Source organism: Haliotis rubra, unplaced genomic scaffold (assembly GCF_003918875.1).
Source record: "Haliotis rubra isolate DU_JTF1 unplaced genomic scaffold, ASM391887v1 Scf105, whole genome shotgun sequence".
In the NCBI taxonomy this organism is placed as follows: domain Eukaryota; kingdom Metazoa; phylum Mollusca; class Gastropoda; order Lepetellida; family Haliotidae; genus Haliotis; species Haliotis rubra.
The window spans coordinates 872,372-892,027 of NW_025764948.1; the positions used below are offsets into that span (position 1 = coordinate 872,372).

Below are 19,656 nucleotides of genomic sequence, written 5' to 3' on the forward strand. Positions count from 1 at the left end.
CGAAATAAATGAAATAAAAAATGTTTTGAAATTTCATCTGAGTTTTTAAGGAATAACGCATGGTCGAGCACTGAGGATTTACACAGAAATGTACGCGGAAACCTATCTGATGAAGCACATCAGTGTTAAATGTGCCTCGTGACTCTCTTAGTTCATATTATCAAATGCCTTTATTGTTGGGCTGGAGGCCAACTTTCCCGTAGCAAGCCAATCAATTACAGCGACACACCACTGTCATACTGGGCTTGAGAATTACCTTCTCTTAAAATGTGCCTTGGTGCAGTTATCCAGACAGGTCCGCACCAACTGCTGGAGCAATCGCAATGAAACGAGATGAGATGATATCCTGATGGTTCCGATCTCAGAAATAATCAACCAATTTATGATTATAAAATCAAATTTAAGAGCGATGCATTAAATATCATTCGAAGCAATCTCTTCAGTTGTTACATCGAGAGGGCGAGTCTGTGTGTGGTTATGTAATACACGGCTGAAAGATACAACAGTATTTGGTCTTTCTGCGCTGGCAATAGAAACATTCGATGCATAACCCACAATACGACATACCATAAAACATTCTGATGCGTAAACATAATTTACAATTAATGTAGGGAGGATGGCCATAAAACGCAAGCAATTAGCGTGTATGACGTCTGCATTGAGTTATACACCACTCGTCTCATGATCGACCTCATTTGTTCTCATTTGGTGGGAACTTTCCGAATGCATTATTCATAATCATCACTGCAAAAAAAATTGATTTATGTTAAATTCAGCACTACTTTGACCATTCAGATCATTTTTTTTCATTTTTCAAATCTGTATAGTTTGTATTGAATTATATATATTTAAACCTACTTTATCAAACACAAATCTTACATTCTAAAAACAGTACAATTATGAATTAGTATATAAGTTGTTTCCCTGAAACAATTTATTGGTTTATGTGAGTGTGAAACTACTTGAAGTGGAAGTAGTGTATATACAGGTAATTGTTATGATGGGTGATGAAAGAGCTGTACCATCACTGACTTATTATTATGATGATGCTGAATATTAAAACGGGTATTGTCATGTTATATTCTTTACAACTAACTATTGTTGCTCTTTTGTTCCCCAAACCCTGCCCTGTCACAACTGTTGAAAGGCACGCGAGTGAATTGTTACCACAATTATTAATCAATAACGATTTGATTTATTAAAGACCAACAAGACTGTGGTACTGATTGGACAAAGCCGTCTGCAATTGGCTCGGAGTCTAAACTGTGACTGAATACCGTTCCCATAACTCACATGATTGTTGTGTATATATTCAGAGGGACATGATGAAGGATTAAGCATGCTTGTGTTTACCTCAATAAATCCAGACCATGGAATATTGATGATGAGAATGTAGGCTTCGCGTGCTAGATGTCAGTAACTAATCTGTTACCACAGCGTTGTCAAACATGACGGACAAGACAGCCATTTGCATTGTATGACAACTGTCACTATGGTGAGGACGAGAGGTGTAATTAGCCCGCTATAACAACCACAGTATCACCTGTAGGGATTTAATAAGGGCTTAGCTTAATCTGACGGTACAAATGTATACAGGCGCCCCTGGGTATTGCTCGCCAACACTGTCACTACAGACTATCTGCATCAACGGTGTATATTTATTCACAGTACCGGAAGTGACGTACACACGGTGGTTAAAGGGGGCATTATCAAGTCTGGCAACCATCTTGATAGACCTGCTTCCGGTGTTTCAAGTATTTAAAGAGGCACTTGTAACACGGGGAGGGATTGTGTCGACACTGCGGCCAGGTGCGTCACACGATTCACTGCGGGCATTAGCCACCATGATGTACAGCTGAATCTCCCCAACATGGCATACACCTTGACCGACTGGCGTCAGAAAGAATGATTATGACTCATCACTGAAAAACTAACATCTTCTCAACACTGAGATGATCAAATGCCGACTACCACCCAAGATCGTATTCATACATCGTGTTGAGTTTTACTAGAAACATTTGTTTCATTTGGTGTCGTACAAACTCTTACATCAGTTGCTCTGAAAGCATTCATTGAGATCCAAGTGGAAGAAGCAGTCAAGACTATGTATGATAACAACTGGGTTTATACCATAATCCACTACTGTTTGGCACAGTTTTCAATCTCACAGCCTTTCATAGCTCTAAGTATACATCTGTCGGCTCTAAGCGACATTCACAAACAAGTCAAAATAAACAAGAACACAGCTGGAATGCTAATAGAAGGAAAGGAGCACACATACAATACTCACAGAATAATCAATAAACCATTAACGAATAGATAGTAAGAATATAGTTGGAATGCTTCTATGTCTCCAAGAGGACGACGTCTTAGTTCGTGTCCTAAATGAAGATAACACACGGTAATTGTTAGTGGGAGCAGTCAAATGAATGCAGGATTTCCAGATTGTGAATCGTACTATGACGAGACGGAAAAACTAACGTGATTTGCAATTAGAGGGGATCGATACTGTCTTGGCTATCACGTCGATAAGATTCCCAGATCGTCATTGATTAGTAGGCTCAGGAGGCGCACGGACCGAAGCTAGATCAAGTTTCAGTTTGGTCATTTTGATTTGATATATGTACCGCCTGGCCCACTCTTAATAAACACTGAGTGAACGAGGAGATGAACAAACATACACAAACTTACTATGATAGAAAATATCTATTTTCTGTCCACGACGAAAGTATATGTGAAATGTCCTTAGCAGATGGAAGATTGATGAAGCACAACGACTGGAGCCCTTGTTGGGCGCCATAACAATGTCTCGGATGTCAGTGATGGTCAACACAAAATGTCGACAAAAATAACAAGTCTCTGTCTGGTAGATGAGCAATGGGATGATACGCGCACAGTTAGACGGAGCAGCAGGGACCTGGGCCCCGTTTGGCCGGTTGAAGCACTGCTTGTGCACAACAGTTCTGGCACTGAGTACAAGCGCGACACCATGCAGTATGCGGACATGCTTCAGGGGGCAGGCACGCTTCCTGGAACACAAGGATCCCCATCTTTTAAAAATGACCATAACCGCCCACATCAACAGTTATAACACTTTGCTCTGTAACTGTTGATATTGAGCGATTTATGTTTTTTGAAACTTCAGTTAGGTGTCCTGTTTGATCCTGGTTCGGATCCTGCGTACAGTGGATACAGGCTGGGGTAGTATCCTGCATGGTACGGGAAGCAGTAATGCCGGTACTGTCCTGGTTGAAAGCTTACATATCAATAATGCCGATACGAGAGGCGGAATTGTTCAACACATCTTCAGTGGAGCATGGCAAATCAATAGCCTCTTCTCTTGACCATGGCAAAGTGCGTGAGCTGAAGACCCCCCGCCTTCTTGTCCCCGCGTTCTAGCGTCCCGGTCACACAGTAGCCCAACTGAAAGTCCGCCTGGCTCACATTCGTCGTTAGATGCATGCGGAAGTCAGGCTGGGGCTGTTCTTTAAACTTGCCTTGTATCATCATGGTCCCGTTGCCTTTGTCCACCATCTTGCCTTTCGTCGTGGACTTTTTGGAACCTATGACTTCCACAATTTTACACTTGGACCGGCTCCACCAGTACGTTTTAAGTGTCCAGTAAGAGATGAGAGCCGGTTGTGCCCATCCTTCGTAAGGAAACAGCAAGACCTTGGTGGGGTAGCCCTCGTAGTTGAACACCTTTCGGCAGCATTTCCCACGGGTCTCGTAATAGAACAGTTGAACCATTGTTGTTTGGTCTCCCGAACTCCCGGTCTACCTCACATCATTCTGAAACACAGACCGAGTCAGAATTAGCCACAAGACCTCGTCATAAGCCGATCATATTCAAGACAATTCCGACACATGAGATGACTCATGAATTAACAATAACTCATCGATTGAAAACCGATCTACAATCTTCAAGATATTCAAACTGTCGTTGACCTGACGGCCTTAAGGCCGTGGTTGGTGTATCTAGATGTATGTATGAAGGATGGTGAACGGCCATAGCATCTGTACACGAGAGAAATGGGACACGACATTTGTATATGTATGTAGGAGTGATGGAACTTATCTTGGTAGGGGGTTGACAGTATATCTGTTTATAAGAGCGATAGGAAATTCATATATGTAAATCGGGTGACGCATGCTATTTGTGCATGCATGCAATGTGAACACGGTACTTATCTGTGTATGGTCACCTTGTGTGTGTGTGTGTGTGTGTGTGTGTGTGTGTGTGTGTGTGTGTGTGTGTTGGGATCGATGGGCAGATGAAAATTTGATGTCTGTGTGTCTTCATGTGTGTACGTGTTTCTGTGTAAGTGCACCTACTGTTGTAGTTCTTATCAGTATAAGATGTTTCCGACCTTGAATGACCTAAAATGTCAATACTACAATGAGGTAGTACTACACAAACTTTTTAATGGTTGGTAACAAATATATACAATACAAGTATCACTTGGGTTGGTAACAAATATATACAATACAAGTATCACATGGGTTGGTAACAAATATACACAATACAAGTATCACGCATTCTTCAACTGTTTAGCAGTGAAATCATAATATTCCTTACCTCTGCAGAGGTCATACTCCTCTCCCCATTATTTGTGTGAAACTCACCTGCTAAGTACACACCTACAATGTATTTACCACACACAGACAACCTGCTAAACAACAACCTGCTGAACACAAACCCAGTGTCTGCTGAACACCCACTAACAACCTGCTGTAAACAAATGCAGTGTCTGCTGAACGCCCACCAACAATCTGCTGAACATAAACTCAGTAGCTGCTAAACACCCGCCAACAACCTGCTGAACATAAACTCAGTAGCTGCTAAACACCCACCAACAACCTGCTGAACATAAACTCAGTAGCTGCTGAACACTAACCTAGAACCTGCTGAACATAAACTCAGTAGCTGCTAAACACCCACTAACAACCTGCTGAACATAAACTCAGTAGCTGCTAAACACCCACCAACAACCTGCTAAACATAAACTCAGTAGCTGCTGAACACTAACCTAGAACCTGCTGAACATAAACTCAGTAGCTGCTAAACACCCACCAACAACCTGCTGAACATAAACTCAGTAGCTGCTAAACACCCACCAACAACCTGCTGAACATAAACTCAGTAGCTGCTAAACACCCGCCAACAACCTGCTAAACATAAACTCAGTAGCTGCTAAACACCCGCCACCAACCTGCTAGACATAAACTCAGTAGCTGCTGAACACCCACCAACAACCTGCTGAACATAAACTCAGTAGCTGCTAAACACCCGCCACCAACCTGCTCAACATAAACTCAGTAGCTGCTAAACACCCACCAACAACCTGCTGAACATAAACTCAGTAGCTGCTGAACACTAACCTAGAACTGGCTGAACATAAACTCAGTAGCTGCTAAACACCCACCAACAACCTGCTGAACATAAACTCAGTAGCTGCTAAACACCCTCCAACAATCTGCTGAACATAAACTCAGTAGCTGCTAAACACCCGCCAACAACCTGCTAAACATAAACTTAGTAGCTGCTGAACACCCACCAACAACCTGCTGAACATAATCTCAGTAGCTGCTGAACACCCGCCAACAACCTGCTAAACATAAACTCAGTAGCTGCTGAACACTAACCTAGAACCTGCTGAACATAAACTCAGTAGCTGCTAAACACCCACTAACAACCTGCTGAACATAAACTCAGTAGCTGCTAAACACCCACCAACAACCTGCTGAACATAAACTCAGTAGCTGCTAAACACCCGCCAACAACCTGCTGAACATAAACTCAGTAGCTGCTAACACAACAACCTGCTGAACATAAACTCAGTAGCTGCTGAACACCCGCCAACAACCTGCTGAACATAAACTCAGTAGCTGCTAAACACCCGCCAACAACCTGCTGAACATAAACTTCAGTAGCTGCTGAACACCCACCAACAACCTGCTGAACATATCTCAGTAGCTCAGTAGCTGCTAAACACCCGCCAACAACCTGCTAAACATAAACTCAGTAGCTGCTAAACACCCACCAACAACCTGCTGAACATAAACTCAGTAGCTGCTGAACACTAACCTAGAACTGGCTGAACATAAACTCAGTAGCTGCTAAACACCCGCCAACAACCTGCTGAACATAAACTCAGTAGCTGCTAAACACCCTCCAACAATCTGCTGAACATAAACTCAGTAGCTGCTAAACACCCGCCAACAACCTGCTAAACATAAACTTAGTAGCTGCTGAACACCCACCAACAACCTGCTGAACATAATCTCAGTAGCTGCTGAACACCCGCCAACAACCTGCTAAACATAAACTCAGTAGCTGCTGAACACCCACCAACAACCTGCTGAACGTAAACTCAGTAGCTGTTGAACACCCACCAACAACCTGCTGAATATAAAACCAGTAGCTGCTAAACACCCGCCAACAAACTGCTGAACATAAACTCAGTAGCTGCTGAACACCCTCCAACAAACTGCTGAACATAAACTCAGTAGCTGCTGAACACCCGCCAACAACCTGCTGAACATACACTCAGTAGCTGCTAAACACCCGCCAACAACCTGCTGAACATAAACTCAGTAGCTGCTGAACAATAACCTAGAAGCTGCTGATCACATTACTCACACATTACTGTTTACTCCCTTCTGAGCACATTACGACTATCTACTGAACAAACATCTACAGCCTGCTGAACTCAAACCCATACCCTGCTCAACACATTGCCACTATATGCAGAAAACACACACACACACACACACACACACACATCACTTGTCTAGAGCCTGCTGAGCAAACAAACAAACACACACATACAGAGTCTGCTTAACACATGCACAACCTGCTGGACAAATTACCACAATCTACTGAACTAAATTACCACTATCTACTGAACGAACACACACACACACACACACACACACACACACACACACAGAGAGAGAGACTCACAACGAACCTGCTGAATGCCCACCTGACATATGCCTAACCTGTGTATCACCTGCTGAACAAAACCGTCTAAGTAGTGTCCTCAGCAGGAAACAAACTCTGACAATGCAGTACATTAGTGGACGATAACAAAGAGTATTATGTCCATCAGACAAGGGAATGAAGAACAACGTCAACACAAGCCCACATTATCTGCCGCCCCTTTCTCCAGCCACATCCACACAAACACACAGCACCTGTACTGGTAACAATATAGCCTAATTTGCCTGATGCCATCTTCCCCGTGTGAGGCTGATCACTGACCAGAGTCCGTGTATTATTAATGACCAGGCATGATGTAAGTGTATGCATACTTCTGCCCATTAAAGCCCCCTGCAGGCGCACATTGGCGAGCCTTCTCCAGAACATCTATGCACTCCTAGCACCCCTCTTCTCGATATTGATTCTCCATAAGAACATAATGGGCCAAACATGCTTTCATAATGGCTCCTTAGATAAAAGGCTTCATTAGTATACACAGGCCTATTCTGTGTGGCGTTTGAAGCCTAGCTGGCCCATTTACTGTGTTCTGGTAACGCGGAGATGTTTTTACATCAGGATGATGGTCAGCATCATCAAAAGGAATTTAGATAGGTCATTTCAGGATGTAACAATACAATATTCCCACTGGGATCACATGAAGGAATATAGGCTCTCGCTGTCGTGCTTCCATATGTAGAATCATATACAGACATAAGGACGGAATAGCATCTGCAGGTAGCAATGGCACGAATAGTGCATGCTTTTGAACGGATGTCACAAGAAGACGCCACACTGTGCAGTGGAACACGCCACTATATTCCGTCCAACAGGGTTCTTCAATGGTAATGAATGCACTCCCAATATAGGCGAGACTGACCTGCTGAAAGAGTATCTGTTCTTCGTCCTATATTTGATGAATTATTAAACTACCGATATGCACAAAACAGACGCTGACCATAATATTGCATGAAACAATATATGGATAAAACACATCAATTTGTAGAAATCGTGGCTTCATTGATCGGTGTAATGGCTAGTTTGATATTTGACGTGAAGGACAAGAGGGTTGTTTGCATCAGCATCAACGGGTTGCTTGAACAACTCACGTGTGTTGGCATCACCTGGTGGGAGGTTCCTCAGCGTTACGTCTGCCACCACAGGTTATATTCACGACAATCGGAAGACTGAGTTCGATGAACAATGAGTGGAATTAAGGGCAGACAGAGACATAAACCCAGGGGAGCGAACAGAATAAATCACAATTATAGATATACCTGGAGACAGACAGTGAGACAGGACTTAAGTCAGACTAATGGAAACAGAATTATGGAATGTCGGAAGGTGAGACAGAAGAGCTGAAGAATAAACAACAGTCGTACAGGCGGACAGACGGAGTAAATGTCACAAGGGGGGCATCAAGACGCTCAAACAAGTACATGTGGAGGGACATTCAGACGCCAAATGAAAAAAGGCTAGATGGCGAGACAGCAGGATAAGAAACACAGTGAGTGAGTGTTGTGTGAAGCCGCAGGTAGCAGTATTTCAGAAACATCTGGGAGCATTCCCATGTTTTCCTGCTTGTACTCATGCATGGAATGGAACCCGGGCTTTCGGCGTGACCAATTAGGTTACCAAATCGTGAAGAAATATAGACTGACAAAGGAGAGTGTGAGTGAGTGAGTTTAGTTTTACGCCGCTTTTAGCAATACACCAGCAATATACTGGGATACCAGAAATGGACTTCACACATTGTTCCCATGTGGGGAATGTCTTCGGCGTGACGAGCGAACTGACAAAGGAGACAGTGCAATACATGTAGATAGTGCAACCATTCAACATGTTTACCCCACCAGAGGAGTCCATCAGTCCTTATCTTTCGACAGTAACGGGAGAAATACGTTTGCACTGTATAGAGTCTTATACCACTGCTACAGACACGTACAGCCACACAAATAGGAACATACAGCTGCACATACAAACACGCACAGATGCACACTCAGACACTTTCAGACACACAGACACACGTACACATATACAGACATACTGATACTTATACAGACACACGTACACATATACAGACATACAAACAGAGACAAACAAACAGACTACAAACACGTACAAATACACGGGCATACAATCACATACACAGTCGTGGGTACATGCAGACAAAATATTCATACACATACTGATATCCAAACATACAGGCACACTTACACATACAGACATACATACAGACATACACACACACATACGGACAAGATATTCATACACATACTGATACCCAAACATACAGGCACATTTACACATACATACAGGCATACAGAGACACATACGGACAAACATATACAAACGTACAGCCACACATATCGACACATACAGATATACATGCATACAGACACATATGGTGAACATACACACAGACGAACATACATTTACACAAACATACACACATACAAACATAGAAGTCGACACACTAAAACACACATAGATACATTTAAACACAAACAAACTTACACATGCAGCCAGACAGAAATATACAAAAACACACACATGCACACACATACACACTCACATGGAGACAGACAAACGCACTGATAACCTAGGGAGACAGACCTTACCGAGAGACTCTGATTTGTCCACGCAAATTATGGCGACCGCACAATGAATGTATTGAGATCTACTGTTGGTGTGAGTCTGTGATTCCAAGTGACTGTAAGTAATTCTCCAAGCGTGTAAAGCAGTGGCAGATGCCTGCACGCACACCAGGGCAACACATTACCAAACAGGAACACTGTTCCCCCGGGAGGGTCGTGATGTCGGTCACACGCTACATCAACGTGGACGGCGACTGGTGACGGCGTGTGTTCGCCAAGGTGCTCAATGGGGCCTACTCCGGCCCGATCAATACTGAAACTTCAACACCAATTGTAAACTGGGAATTTGTTGTATTCAAGACTGGTTTCAGAAGGACACCAGAACAACATTTGCGTCCTGCTGATGATCAATGTCTCGGTCTGGTTTGACAGATTTAGAAAAACGACTCTGGGGATATCATACTTCAGAATTCCTTGCGAATACAAGCGACAGAACAATTGCCATCACCAGAAGAAATCTCTGCTAAAAGCAAGGACCACTGTACGATTCCGACTTTATCACGAAAATGTGCCTATGAATCACTACCACACAGTGATGATACGAGGTGTGTGCGAAAAGCTGAGCATAACACTCCCCACTGTAGCACCCACCAGAAGCACATGCAAAGGCAAGGGAATAGTAAAAATGTCTTTACGAAGGTCTTGAATGATGTAACCTTGGGTCTCCTTTCACGAAGCAACCTTTACTAAGGTTAACCTTAATTCTTAAAACACTGCACTAAGGTTACCTTAGTGACTTACGATCACCTTAGTGCTTTGTGAAAGGAGGCCTGGGCCTGGGCCTCCTTTCACAAAGCACTAAGGTGATCGTAAGTCACTAAGGTAACCTTAGTGAAATGTTAAAGAATGGGAGTTAAGGTTAACCTTAGAAAGGTTACCTCGTGAAAGGAGCCCCTGATCAGATATTGTTTGACGCTCTTTGCAATCGTGGAAGTACGAACATGCTCTTTGAAAGATTTAGAAGATGTACCTATCAACGGACGGAGCTGCTGGAATATTGTTTGACATGAAAACATGAATAACTCACCTTGAAAATCTAACATGTTTAAACCAGGTACACACACGATAATGAAACACTGCAGCTACTGACTGACTGACTGAGTTTTGTTTTACGCCGCTTTTACCAATATTCCAGCAACATCACGGCAGGGGACACCAGAAATGGGCTTCACACATTGTGCCCATGTGGGGATTCGAACCCGGGTCTTCGGCGTGACGAGCCAACGCTTTAACCATTAGGCTACCCCACCGTCCTGCAGCTACTGGAATATAGTTCGATATAAAGGGAATGTTGATATTAGACGCCATCCCTAAAAGTCTTGTGGATAGACCAATCCTCTGAATCCATATATACAGATCCATATATGAAACAGATGAGACGGTTTCAATGTCAGTACCGAAGGCTGGACCTGCTGGGATATTGCTGGGCAATCATAACAAGTACACCATAACCTCTTCAAACCCAACCATTCTCTTTATACGTACAAACAACAGTGGATTACTGCCAAGCTTTTGTCAGATATGAGTTTGAATACTGATTACTTGAGTTTTGATTAACACAGCTGTTGCCAGTGTTTCAACAACAAAGCATAAAAAGGGAGTATTTTGGATTCGAACCCACGACGATCGGATTCCGATCGACACTGATTTCCACATTGTAGGGTCTTATACCACCCGCCATCTATCGGGGAGATTTACTGTTTTCGATGGCTCTTTGTCATGCTATTAGGAATACCCAAAGATTGATCTTTTCGGGAATGACAGGGGCAACCGTCTTTCGAACCTTGGCAAGGAGTACATGTAGGTACACCAATCCTCTGTACAGGTCAACACAGCCATATATTATCTTAAATTACCGCTTCAATAATTTCAATTTGCACAATCGAACGTTTCATTTTACAGGTACAAGAGCTCATGCAATTGTTAATTACGTAATGTGGCATCACCTTTCAGAAAGATATTACACGCAGCTTCGACCACGATAGACACACGCTCTGATTACACAACACAAAGTATCGACGATTCCCAGGTTCCGAATCAATCATAGCGAGGCGTCAAACACTGCCTCCTGAATGATGTGGAGAGCCAGGGCTTGGTGGGTTCTTCGTGTTGTAGGTTTCAGTCTCCTCCCACATGTATCTATGTGCAGGTGGGTGATGTCAGTATTGTTCACTGATCTGTATTATTTGGTAACTTTGGATAATATCTCTTAGTTGAACTGAAACTTCAGTATGCTGTAAGTGATATCAAACGGGATCAACCGATGTCATTTAAGATGCAACGCGATATGGTGTTGGGAGAGCCACGATATTGTTCTCACGCACACGCATGCACACACACACACACACACACACACACACACACACACACACATACATACATACACACATACATACATACATACATACATACATACATACATACATACATACATACATACATACATACATACATACATACATACATACATACATACATACATACATACATACATACATACATACATACAAACATCTCCGACATTTAAAATGCCACAAAATACAAGCTTTGCGATGTAATAGACCACTATGTTAATACGTCTCCTTTCATGAAAAAGAAATCTTGTACCCAATTAGTCAAGCATAGTGTACGCCGGCATGATACATTGGCAATACAAAGAGAACTGCGGGCCAGATTATTACTGTCTAGATCCATCTGTGTCAGATCCAGTAGGGCACAGAGTTTATGGAAACTTGGTACATCACCTCCTGAACAGTTTGCTAACATTGCTAGGCTCGCACGCATAGGAGCATCTTCTATACAGTCTAAAGAATACCAGTGTGACACATTTGCCACAGTTGAACATGTTTTAATGTCACGTCAAAACAATCTGTCTCTTTCTTAACAAAATTTGTGATTTACTGGATGTTAACCTATTTGTAGAACTCTGGGAAGATGAAGACAATCTATTTCCATCTCTACATCTTTATTGCATGGAGGTATAACTACACAGTGTAAGACAAGTTCAGATTCCCATGTCTGCCAGCAGATGATTCTCACTACATGTTGCACACTACGAAAGGGGGAGTCACTGGTATAAGAATGCATATATACTGCTACTGCTGAGTTTCACTTAGTTATTGTGATGTAATAACTTCACAAACTATCTGCATTTGGAACTTTGAGTTGTGTAATCAGAGCGTGTGTCTATTTATTTTAACCTTCACACAATGGAGGAAATGAAGAATATCTTTTGTCCATACATACAGTTTGGAACAATCAAAACCCATGAAGCTCGATCTAAAGTAACGGATACTTTCCCAGATTCGTCTTAAAAATGATATACTGAGAGTAGTATGAGTCGGTGGTCTGCACGTTAATGTATTGTGTCTGTTTCAAGCAAAGGTCACGACTACACAACGCGGGCTGCCGAATCACACATTGTATCCCAACTGCGTAGATCGATGCGCATGCTGGATTGTCTGGTTCGGGTTCGATTATTTACAGCTGGAATATTGCTGAGTTGCGTTAAACAATAATAAATATAACAAACAAACAATCAAATCTACATGCATCCTACCAACTACACCAGGTCATTGAGCTATGTCCTCCTTTACACATCACATCAAACGATCAACACCTGAGCAAGAATGTTATACCTCACTTATTACACCAGGTGATCGAAACTGGGGAAAGCCTAAAGTCCTAAACTCCTATTTTACCTGTCACACTAGATGATCAAGCATGCCATATTCCACCTGTGACACCAGGTGATCAACACATAATCTAGTATGTCCCATTACACCTGTGACACCAGGTGATCAACACATGATCTAGCATGTCCCATTCCACCTGTGACACCAGGTTATCAACACATTATCTAGAATGTCTTACTTCACCTGTGACACCAAGTGATCAACACATGATCAAGCATGCCCCATTCCACCTGTGACACCAGGTGATCAACACATGATATAGAATGTCTTCCTCCACCTGCGACACCATGTGATCAACACATGATCTAGCATGCCTTACTCCACCTGTAACACCATGTGATCAACACATGATCTAGCATGTCCTATTCCACCTGCGACACCATGTGATCAACATATGATCTAGCATGTCTTACTCCACCTGTGACACTATGTGATCAACACCTGATGTAGCATGTCCCATTCCACCTGTGGCACCATGTGATCAACACATGATCTAGCATGTTCTATTCCACCTGTGACACCAGGTGATCAACACATGATCTAGCTTGTTCTATTCCACCTGTGAAACCATGTGATCAACACATGAACTTACATGTTCTATTCCACCTGTGACACCAGGTGATCAACACATGATCTAGCATGTCCCATTCCACCTGTGACACCAGGTGATCAACACATGATCAAGCATGTTCTATTCCACCTGTGACACCAGGTGATCAACACATGATCTAGCATGTCCCATTCCACCTGTGACACCAGGTGATCAACACATGATATAGAATGTCTTCCTCCACCTGTGACACCAGGTGATCAACACATGATCTAGCATGTTCTATTCCACCTGTGGCACTCAGTGATCAACACATGATCTAGCATGTCCTATTCCACCTGTGACACCAGGTGATCAACACATGATCTAGCATGTTCTATTCCACCTGTGATCAACACATGATCTAGCATGTGATCAACACCAGGTGATCAACACATGATCTAGCATGTCCTATTCCACCTGTGACACCAGGTGATCAACACATGATCTAGCATGTTCTATTCCACCTGTGGCACTCAGTGATCAACACATGATCTAGCATGTCCTATTCCACCTGTGACACCAGGTGATCAACACATGATCTAGCATGTTCTATTCCACCTGTGGCACTCAGTGATCAACACATGATCTAGCATGTCCTATTCCACCTGTGACACCAGGTGATCAACACATGATCAAACATGTCACTCTAAGCTAGTAGCAGAGCTCATGTATGCGTCTATTAAAAATAAACCTTTATGACAACATTCTTAATGAGATGGATGTCCATCCAAATGATTGAGTTCTGTACCAAAGGGCAGTCGGTGACGAAAATAGTTAATAAACAAACGTTAAGGTTCGCCTTTCGATTTAGAAACGCATTAAAGATGCTAATAACATTGACAGAAATTCTGCCCAAGGGTTTCTACAATGTATAAGAGTTTAACCATCTCTGTCAGCAGCCCAACCCGGAGCCTCGATGGAACTGCATCAACAGCTGTAGAAATATTGCAGACTCGGGGGTTGCAGTTGGACACGATGATATCACGCTGTAATAATAGCCAAACAGTTATATCCGCATGTCAGGGCGTAATTGCAGTAAATTTCAAATGCCTCATTGTTTTTCAAAGGATGCTTTGTCAAAGTTTCAACAGATTTCTTTTTATGTTTCAACAGCTAAACATCTGCCATTGGTTCTTTTGAAGGAAGTGTCAGACTCGGATGAGTTTTTAAGGAATTCTTCAATGTGATGGGTTTCACCACCGCTTCCAGCATGTCTGAAGTCGTCAAGAAGTAGATGCAGAGCGATTTGAGTCGAATGGCGCTTTCAAATCTTCTGCACTGGATTATAATAGTCTCTCACTTGCCCTTGCTTCTACCACCATGGTCATTAGAACACGTGCTCTCATGTCTGACACATTTCGCCATTATGTAATTCAAATTTGGAACAGATGTGGGTTTGTAATAGAAATGGCCCATTAATGTATTTCGCTGATAGTTGAAATCTAACCACAATCATCTGATGGATGTATAATGTATCCGTCTAAAGTGGCGTGAGAATCAGTGGCGTCGGTCGGCCTAAAGTGTTCCCAGCTTTACTACATCTTCTTCCACCAGTCATCAATAATTAGGATCAGATTCAAACTCTTATTCACACAATCGGAATTCTGTACATAGCTCTAAGGTCTGACCAAATAACACAAGTAGGCAGGCTCAGAATATGACCCCTTCTGTACGCTATACTAAGGTTTAGATACAGCTGTAATCTGATAATGTGTTCTGATCTAAACCCAGAAGGAATTTGATTGAGACTATGACCCCAATTGTACGGTATTCAGCTCTGATGTCTTAAGCAAGTTTGGATCTAACTCTAGAAGCAGGCAGGTTTAGAACATAACTCCTTTTGTACGGTATACGAAGGTTTCGCTACAGCCTCAATCTGATAATGCGGTCCGATCTAAACCCAGTAGCAATTAGGTTAAGAATGTGATGAATGCGATTTGGATATAGCCCAGAATGTCACAGTTTGTTGTATTCAGTGACAAGGGGTCACATTTCCTAGCTTCTTCCAGACAGACGTATCAACTGATAGAGCACGGACCAATGCCATCTTGAATCTCCCAATCATTTTCGTTAGACTGTATGTCTCATTGTTAATGGGAACCCAGCAACCGTCATTTTAGATGCAGGCCCTGAGGTTTTGAAGAGTCAGTTGAGGCATATAATTAGGTACTTAAGCCAGTTCAGGCACATCTTGTGTTTCTAGTAGGTTCAGATTTTCTAGTTTTCACATGATCTGGAATAGATTTTTGTCATGTGGTCAGATCTTGTTTATAACATAAGGGTCTCTGGTGTCACTAGGTAAGAAGATCTACTAAGGAATGTCAAACACTGGAGAATACGTCTCTTGTGTCAGTATGTGAGTTGATCTAGTTAGGACTATCAAATACTGGAGGTCATCACTCCTTTTGTTTCAGCATGTGTGTAGAGCTAGATGAAAACCCATATTGCCATACATGACGGCGGATTTTGCCCCAAGCGTCTTATATGTCATCACATGTAGCCATTTGCAGCGTACAGTGACTTGGTTATCCTCAGTCCGACCAGAGCTCGATGACAACACTGACTAGACAAACACATCATGTCTCTGCCAATGCTAATATGTACGATTGGGATTAGCTTCCGAGGAGACAGCTAATCTGTAGAACACATACTGAGGCACATTTACTCTTATCTAATCAGTTTCAGTATGAAACAGGCCAGTTTTAGCCAACGTGAAAGCGTGCACAGCAGGAAGAAAACCAAGTCTGGCAGTGAGTAAGTGAGAGAAGTGAGTTTGACCGAATCGCGTTCCACATATATCATGGCGTCGACTCACTGAGAGATAGAAGTTGGGAGTGGTGCAGGTTTTGGTGTTTATCACCCTGGCCAAGCCACGATGCAATACTGGCAAACCAAGAGTCTGATAGAATCTGGGATTCGAAACATTGACCAGCGAAGCAATGCAAGAACTAAGCAACTGACCACTGGACGAACAGAGACATTCCATAACAGCCCTGAGCAATATCACAAGGGAATAGAAAACGTCTACGCCAGAGAATGACATCGCTTATCCAGCCAAAATATCGAAGAGAGCCATATACATGGATCGTTCATAACGACCTCGTCAGATTGATGGAAGTGTAAGTAGAGAATGGCAAATACATTTGATATCATGGAGAAACAAACATCAGTCAACTGACCCGCACCCCATCGACCACCCTTCACCAACCCTCGATACACTCCACCTACCCCTTGACCACTGATCAGGTCCACCATCAGCCACTCCTCGACCCACGACCAGGTCCACCGTCAGCCACCTCTGGACCCACGACCAGGTCCAACATCAGCCAACACCGACACATCATCAGCCACCCCTCGACCCACGACCACCATCAGCCATCCCTCGACCCACGACCAGGTCCAACATCAACCACCTCTGCACCCACAACCAGGTCCAACATCAGCCACCCCTCGACCCACGGCCAGGTCCAACATCAACCACCTCTGCACCCACAACCAGGTCCAACATCAGCCACCCCTCGACCCACAACCAGGTCCACCATCAGCCACCCCTCGACACTTCTATCCAACACCAGCCACACCTTAGCCCAAAGCCTCAAACCACAAACAACAACATCCCAACAGTACAAGGTATACCGAAAACAACTGTTTCATAACTTCTAAACATGAATTTGAATAGGGTTAAAATCTAAGGAAAACATTCAGCAACAAAATATATACACTTACACCTGTTAACAGCCCAAGGTGACGGCGTGAGTACATGTGAATGACAAGATCAGACTTAGGAGCTGAGGATTAACACGTCAGGTTCTAGCAATACACCGGTTCATGTCGAGGTGAAACCAGATACAGGGAAGTCAAGTCTAGCAAGAGATGCAATGTCATCAGCTGTTTTCATCATTGGGCAGACTGCATCATCCAGTAGCAAGCAACGAGTGGGAAGCAACGATCATATTATGTCATGGAAGGATTATACCGTCGACATAAACACAGCTCACTGGAAGTCTTCAAACAGGTGATCATTCTCATTCCCAATAAATGAATCGCCTGTTGTCATATTAAGATGGTGTTTGAGAATCAGACAATCAGACTAATTGGCAACCATAATCAACTTTAAAGAATATGTTATCAGAAAATGTTCTCTTTTAGTTGTACATTTGTGCGAAGCTAATATGACATTGTGATGATAAACGTATACCTACATGCCCTTGAACTATAGAACAGCTGAAGTTAGATAAGCCTGTGAAAATCTTTATGAACATTGTGCCGCCCTGTTTATGTAGAACACACGACCAACCAGTATCAGAATGTAACCAACATACACGGAAAGGTCACCCTAGTATCCAGAGAATTACATTCATCAATTGTTTTGTTGGGAACAATTGTACCTTGTAATTAGATTGTCTCGCTCAGACATGGGACTGGGAAAGTTTTCAAGATCGATACAAACTACGACGACAAGTTAATTACTTGTGAGAGGAAAACAATGATGCGATGCATGGTGGACGCAGATGAAGCAGTAACCTAACCCAGCCTAGTCCCCATCCGCAGCAAAACGCGAGTCGATACATCAAAGACAGACCTTACCTCGAGGAGTGGGAGAGAGATGGCTCAATCTTTGGTCGTGGTAGTGCCCGGTCCTTACTCGTTGCTTCAGCCCTCGGCGTAACACTTTCTCTTACACTAGCCGCCTCATATATTAGATACTGTAGTCCACATTGTCCATCCACCAATGGCGTGCTTCCATTTTCCGACCAAGGGATGGCACTTGTGGGGCAGAGGATAGACCCTCCCTTATCCAGTCGACAGCAACGTTAGGGATTCAATGTTACATGCAATTGTGCATAATTATCTTCGGAACACAAACAGTTCCCGCTAACCACCATCCAAGCTTGCTGTCGATGCTTCGTGCGGCTGAGGACGCTTCAGCAGCTAATGAGCTATCTCTAACAAACCAAACTGCCTGGCGATCGAGATCAGGTATTCCAGTAGCGCTTGTTGCGGCAAGCATTTAATTAGAAGTCTACTCCATTAAACAAGACTGGAATCAAATTGATGAACGTAGGTAGAAAGGGGTGAATTTGGGAGCGATCGACCCCAGCTTTCTATCTGATAGGCCGCGTGCTCTCTTCGTAAGGAGGTGGATGGCTTGTACACGGGGGCACGGACACCAGCACTTCTTGGATTAGATTAAAGGCAGTTCGATTCAAGGATCTATCTGTGCTGCGGGAATTTGTGCCAATTACGGGCAAATGAAATGCACAAATATTGATCCCTCGCCCCTACCGACTAAAGCTAAAACAATATGATGAACGTGAGTCGGAGATTCAGCGCATCATGAAGTGGACGTGCCAGATCGGGAACAGTAAACACCAGTTCCACAGCCAGCTTTGATATGTGTTTCCATCTCCCTCTTTCATATCCTCCTCGTTGTAAGAACCTTAACATGTGACGCCCTCCTGAAACCTTTGTACCAATTATTTCATCGATTGCTGGGAGTTTCTCCGCGCTGTTTTAAAAGACTATGTAGAAAGCAATCATTCTATGTCATTACCACGCGGTGTCTTCTACTGTATGGACGTAATACATTTATCCTAACACACAGGGACATTTGGACTCATTCATAATACCGCAGGGCCAAACTGCTGGGGCATTTGTATGGTTGAGTTGGCGCTGGGGAATCTCTTCAGCACTGGCCTGACGATCAAAGCAACCAAACTCGGGTCTGAA

At 43.2% G+C, this 19,656-nt stretch overlaps 1 protein-coding gene across 2 annotated transcripts; it reads right to left on the reverse strand.

The window, feature by feature from the left end:
* Positions 1-2,107: 2,107 nt before the first annotated feature.
* Positions 2,108-19,425, reverse strand: LOC124275921. Of its 2 annotated transcripts, none has more exons than XM_046711625.1 (2): positions 18,509-19,425; positions 2,108-3,792 (listed from the first exon to the last, which is right to left on the reverse strand). In XM_046711625.1, the coding sequence occupies exon 2, from the start codon at positions 3,748-3,750 to the stop codon at positions 3,325-3,327; it is 426 nt and encodes a 141-aa protein (XP_046567581.1). In that variant the 5' UTR covers positions 3,751-3,792; positions 18,509-19,425; the 3' UTR covers positions 2,108-3,324. The 2 variants fall into 2 exon arrangements, with proteins under 2 accessions (XP_046567581.1, XP_046567571.1); XM_046711615.1 differs by having other exon boundaries at positions 18,514-19,354.
* Positions 19,426-19,656: the final 231 nt, after the last annotated feature.